The sequence below is a fragment of the Echinops telfairi genome, unplaced genomic scaffold, assembly GCF_000313985.2.
Source record: "Echinops telfairi isolate 266 unplaced genomic scaffold, ASM31398v2 ScPeMD7_655;HRSCAF=1070, whole genome shotgun sequence".
In the NCBI taxonomy this organism is placed as follows: Eukaryota; Metazoa; Chordata; class Mammalia; order Afrosoricida; family Tenrecidae; genus Echinops; species Echinops telfairi.
The window spans coordinates 26396040-26401474 of record NW_022104553.1 but is presented as its reverse complement, the minus strand read 5'-3'; the positions used below and the strand labels follow the sequence as shown (position 1 = coordinate 26401474).

General features: G+C 52.9%; 1 protein-coding gene across 1 annotated transcript in view; it reads right to left on the bottom strand.

Annotated features, from left to right (window-relative positions):
- Nucleotides 1-4054, bottom strand: part of LOC101647130 (very-long-chain 3-oxoacyl-CoA reductase-like) — a 6179-nt gene extending 2125 nt beyond the window's left edge. Inside the window, exons 1-5 of the mRNA XM_013006614.1 lie at nucleotides 3904-4054; nucleotides 2796-2842; nucleotides 1947-2022; nucleotides 1648-1758; nucleotides 1435-1502 (exon numbers count right to left, since the gene is read on the bottom strand). Coding sequence (XP_012862068.1) covers nucleotides 1435-1502; nucleotides 1648-1758; nucleotides 1947-2022; nucleotides 2796-2842; nucleotides 3904-4054 — 453 coding nt within the window. The remainder of the gene's footprint in view (nucleotides 1-1434; nucleotides 1503-1647; nucleotides 1759-1946; nucleotides 2023-2795; nucleotides 2843-3903) is intronic.
- Between the last annotated feature and the right edge of the window lie 1381 nt (nucleotides 4055-5435).

Genomic DNA, 5435 nt, shown 5'->3' with positions numbered 1-5435 from the left:
AAAAAAAAAAAGAAGTAATATTTGTCAAAAGAGATGGGCAGGTACAACAGGGACAACAGTCACGTGACACCCATAGAGTAGGGTGGGCAAACACGCATGGTTGATTAAGAGAAAAAGAAGCTGGGATTTTAAGAATGGTCTTGTGTGGCACTTCAGCCTATTGGCCTAAAGGAGCTCATGAAGTCTATGTTCTACGTCCTAATTTGGTGAGAAGTGTCTAAGTTCTTAAAAGTTTACAAGGAACCATCTAGGATTCTCTTACTATCCTCTCGTCTGGGGTCAAAGAGAAAGAAGGAAGCATGAGAATCAGAGACGGAACTGGATCACAGGACCAACTGTCTCCATGAACCTCTGCCTCCTCTGCTTGAGCCCAGAACAACTAGATGGTGCCATTTGTTCTGATCAGGATCAAAAGAGATGGGTCGGTCCTGAGAGAAACAGAAACATGGAACAGAACGGAAAATTCTCATAAAATCTAGATTTATTGGACACTATTGCCCTCAGATAGTCTTTAAATCTTGAGCCCAAACTATTCCCAGAGAAGTCACCTTTTAACGAAATACTACCCTGTTTCTCTGGAAGTCAGACATCCCCCGAAAATAAGACCTACTTACAGTTTTGCCTCTCGCTAAAATATATGGCATCTCCCGAAAATAAGACCTCCCCGAAAATAAGGGTTTGGATTGTTATGATGATGTTTCAGAAGATGATAACATGACTGTCATTGAATAAATGAGAAAATGTACCATCAATTATTGTCCATGGAAATAATGGCAGCAACAAGAAATTCTTGATGCTGTAGGATTCACAGTTTGTCTGGTTATGCTGGTTTGTGATGACGACGACTACCGTACCGCATACAGGTAATACATTTCCTTTTTTCGTTGTTCAATAAATGTGTACCGTATTCTTCTTCATGGAAAAATAAGACATCCCCTGAAAATAAGACCTAGCGCATCTTTGGGAGCAAAAATTAATATAAGACACTGTCTTATTTTCGGGGAAACAGGGTAGGTTAACACAAAAAGAGGATCGTCACTCTTAAGGACAGCATTCTGTTTAACAGTGATCTGTGAGATCAAATGGACCACAGTGAGTCTAGAGCATGAGGAGAAAGCTGAGGGGCAGTGAGACGCAGTCAGCGGGAGAGGAACCCCCGGAAGGAACAGGATGTAAGAGATGCCACGTGAGGAAAGTCACCAATGTCACCCTTCCTGTGTGTAGAAATTGGTGACTGGGAGTCTAACTTGCTGTGTGTTCTTGCACCTAAATGAAATTCAACACACAAACTCATCACACCATAGAGTTTCTGCAGACAGCGGTAGAGAGCACAGTCCTAACAAAGCCAGGGCATTGTGCCCGCTTTCCAACAGAAGGCAGTGACGAGTCGGAGGACCAGGGACCTCTGGGGAACCAGGGCCAGGTATCACTCACCTGGGCTGGGTTCTCACAGTCCAGCAGTTTCCTGAAGAGCGGAGAGTAATTCATGCCCACGTTGTTCACTGAACCAGAGGAAACACATGGTTTGTGTCACTCCAGCAGTCCAGGAAGTGCGGCCGCGGGAGGACCCAGGATCCGGCTGAGCTTGGGGGTGGTTGAGGGCTCGCTTCCCCACTGCCCCCGCCTCGCCCAAACCATAGGACATACCCAGTACTCCAATCTCCAGGCCCTTCAGCCCTTCCTCAATGGCCCCGTAGATCTCCAAGCCCCCAGTGAAGTCAGCCTGGATGACACGCGTGTCCGTACCATGAAGCCGCTCTAGGAAGGGGGAGAGGGAGTAAGCCAGACCCTAGGCTGGTGTCCGGTCCCGCCCTTGCTGCAGCCCTGACCCTACCCAGCCCCTGTCCCCATCCCTTGTCCCTACAGGGCTCCACCCCCAGCCCCTTTCCAGCCCTGTTCTGGCCCAGCCCCACTGCTGCCCCAGCCCCCGGCCCTTTGGGCCTCACCAATCTCCTTAGCCTCCTTTTTCAACTTGTCCATGTTTCGGCTGATGAGAACGATGTTCAGACCTTTCTTGGCAAACTGCAGGGGATGAGGGATTGGTTGAGTAAAGCATGCAGTCATAAGGTCTGTGAGTTGTTGTGCTTACCATGTGGCAGGGACCCGGGGACTGGAGTGAGCAAAAGAGGAAATCACCAGCCTGTGGGCAGGGAGCCCGCATTCCGGAGAGCAGAACTGCAGGAGAGGGAGCAGCAGCGCAGAGAGCTCCCTGCGGAGTGAAGTGGCCAACTGAGTGTGAGCTCAGCAAGGTCATGGGGTCTGGCTAGGCGCCCAGTGCCCCCAGACAGACTTGGGTTTAAGTTCTCAAGGTGTCCATTTCTTCAAATGTCCCTTAGCTCTATCTTTCCTTCATACCTTGATTCATTCAAAATGAGGTTCCCATGCACCTGCTCTTCCTGGGCAGTGTTGGGAACCTTACTCATCTGTCAGTTGTCATACTGTGGTGGCCTGTGTGTTGCTGGAAACTATGCCTCTGCTATTTGAAATACCAGTAGGTCACACTATTGGTCAGCCAAAGGAGTAACCATCCTGGTGGTGGGGTGGAGGGAGGGGGCGGTGGGAGTCAAGGGTCAGGTGCCAATCAATGCATTTGGAATGTCTGGTTGGGGAGAAGGGGCTGTAAAGTGTAGTGTCCACAGGGGGCCCTGTCTAGGGGGAGTACGAGAGGATTGTAGTAGGAGAAGAAGTCTGAGCCAGACAGACAATGTGCACAATAAAGGCTCAGACATTACAGAGGCTTGGCTGGCACACCCCAGGAGCTCCCTCCCCTGTGGCCCACCCCAAGCCCATCTCACCTCATGCGCATAAGCCTGGCCTATGCCATCTGTGGCTCCAGTCACCACTGAGGAGAGAAGGAACCAAGGGGTGTGAGTGACACCAGTATTGGCTAATTCCAGCAGCAGCGCTTGCTCTGCCTGGGCTCAGGTTCAGGTCTCCCAGAGGTGTCCCCACAGCTGTCTCCCCATGCCCACCCCACACCTATTGCTGTCCCCCTCCTCCCTCCTCTGCCCCGTTCTCCGACAGAGGCTCCTCAACCGGAAAATCAAGCCCTCTGCCATGGAGGCCTGGTGGCACCCTGGGTGAATCATTGGGCTGCTCACCTCAAGGTCTGCAGTTCAAACCCACCAGTCACTCCGCGGGAGAAGCATGAGTCTGCTCCCACAAAGATGTACAGGAGCTTCTGAGACCCTTCATGGGGTCTCTTCTCACGAGCAGTAGGTGTGAGTGGGGGGTTGGTAAACTTTTCAGAGTAGCCCTGGTACCCAAGTGGGTTCTACACCACAAGGTCAGCAGTTCCAACCCACCAGCGGTCCAGCAGGAGAAGGAGGCTCTCTGCTCCCATCAAGGTTTGCCATCTCAGAAGTCCTAGGGGAGCATGTCTACTCTCCTATACAAATTCTGTGAGCCGGCATCCAGGAGCCTCAGTGGCATACTGGTTATGCTTTGGGCAGAGACTAGCACTGCCGCTACTCAGAAACCACCAGCCTCCCCGAGGGAGAAAGACTGGGCTTTCTACTCCCATAGACAGTTGCAGTCCCAGAAACCCACCCGGGGAAGGTCTAGCCCCTCTTTATAAGTTCGCCATGAGTGGGCACGCCAGTTGAGTGGGGATGGGTCATGGTCAATCTTTGCAGAAACATGGCCACAGCTTTTGACTGGCAGCCCAAGGCTGGATCCGCAGCAGCACACCTACGTCACTCACCTGTAGAAGATTAGGTTGGGGCAGGGGCGGGGGGCGGGAGGGAGCAAGACTAGTGCCCCCTCTCCTGCTTCACCGTCCTTCATTCCTCTGGCTTCCTGGAGCCTCCCCACCCCCACCCCATCCCAGCCCGCCTCTGCCCCCCTCCCAACTGTCCTCGATCCAGCATTCCCATCTCTACCTGCGCTGCGACACACCCTTACCTGCCCAGGCTCCCTGCGCCCGGATCCAAGCATCGCCTGGACCAGCCCAGGGCAGCAGGTAGATGTACACCGCGCGGGCGACCCCCCACGCTGCCCCCAGCAGAAGTCCCGCGGCCGTGAGGGCGCCCAGCACGCTGAGCAGTTCCCACATCGCAGCTCTGCTGGCCACCGGACCCAACCCCCAGCGGGAAGTCTGTCCTCCAGGAATGGAATCCACGAAGGCACTGAGGGAACTTGGGTTTGGCTTGACTTCACCTCTAGGAAGTCCGCCCACGGCCACACCTCTTCCACCAGCCACGCCCAGCTTTGATGCCTCCTGCCAATTTCCAGGGATTTTCTGAGTCCCTGGATTGAGCCTGCCAGAAGGTGGCCTGGCGATACCACCTGCAACAGTAAGCCTCTGGGAAAAACAACGCTTCGGGAATTGACAGAAGTTGACACTTGTTCTGCCCAGTGGGTAATCCACCACCCACAGGGATTTTATTGGCTACTTTTTTGGAAGGAAGCCACCAGGCCTTTCTTCCGAGTCCTTTTAGTCTGGACCCTCCACTGGGAGCTGTCCACCACGGGTGACCCTGCTGGTGTTTCAAATACCAGCTGCGTGGTTTCCGGCGTCACAGCAACAAGAAAGAGACCACACTAGGACAAACGGACAGGTGTTGACAACAACCGTGGTGGTGATGGTCAGGTGCCACAGAGTCAGCCCTGGTTCATGGTGACCTCACCCACACCTGGACAAAATGGGTCGGGCCATGCCTGTGCCGGCTGTACGATCAGTGGGCCACAAGACCATGGTGATCCAGAGCGTTTTTAATGGACTAGTTTGAGGAAGTGAATTGCCAGGTCTTTCTTGCTCATCTGGGAGTGCCAGTGAATCCTGTTGAGCACCCTGGCAGCACATGGGCCCCACTGAGAGGTGGCTGGTGCCTGTGCAGGAGGGACATTGGGAGGAATTGAACCCGGGTCTCCTTTGTGGAAAGGGAGAATTCTACCATGAAATCATCAATTCATCACCACAAAATGTCTTCCTTAAATTTTATAGGAGAGTTATGTACAGGGCCACGATTTAATGTCCCCCACGTCACACAGCCTGCAAGTGGGCAAAGTTGGGACATGAACAACAGGCAGCCTGTTCCAAGAAGCACACGCTGAACCACAGAGCACCCCATGAAACGGTCCCGAGTTAGACTCAGTCAGTCCTGTTCTTCCCTTGGGCCAGAATTGGGTAAGTGCTTGGGCAGAGAAAGACGAGGGAAGGATCAGGAGCCAAGTGAGGTGGCCCAAGCCTTCCCTAAAGACAGGGCACTCACCCCTGAGGTGAGGCTGCAGCCTGGACTGAGCTTTGTGTTGCAAAGGATTTGGTGAGCTGAACGGTGACATCAAAGGTAACCAGGACCTCAGATCGGGACAATAAATAAGGTAGAGTGCAGAACAATGAATGCCTTTGAATGATGGTGTTGGCAAAGAGTATTGAGTGGAATCAATGCCTTTGAATGATGGTGTTGGCAAAGAGTATTGAGTGGAATCAATGC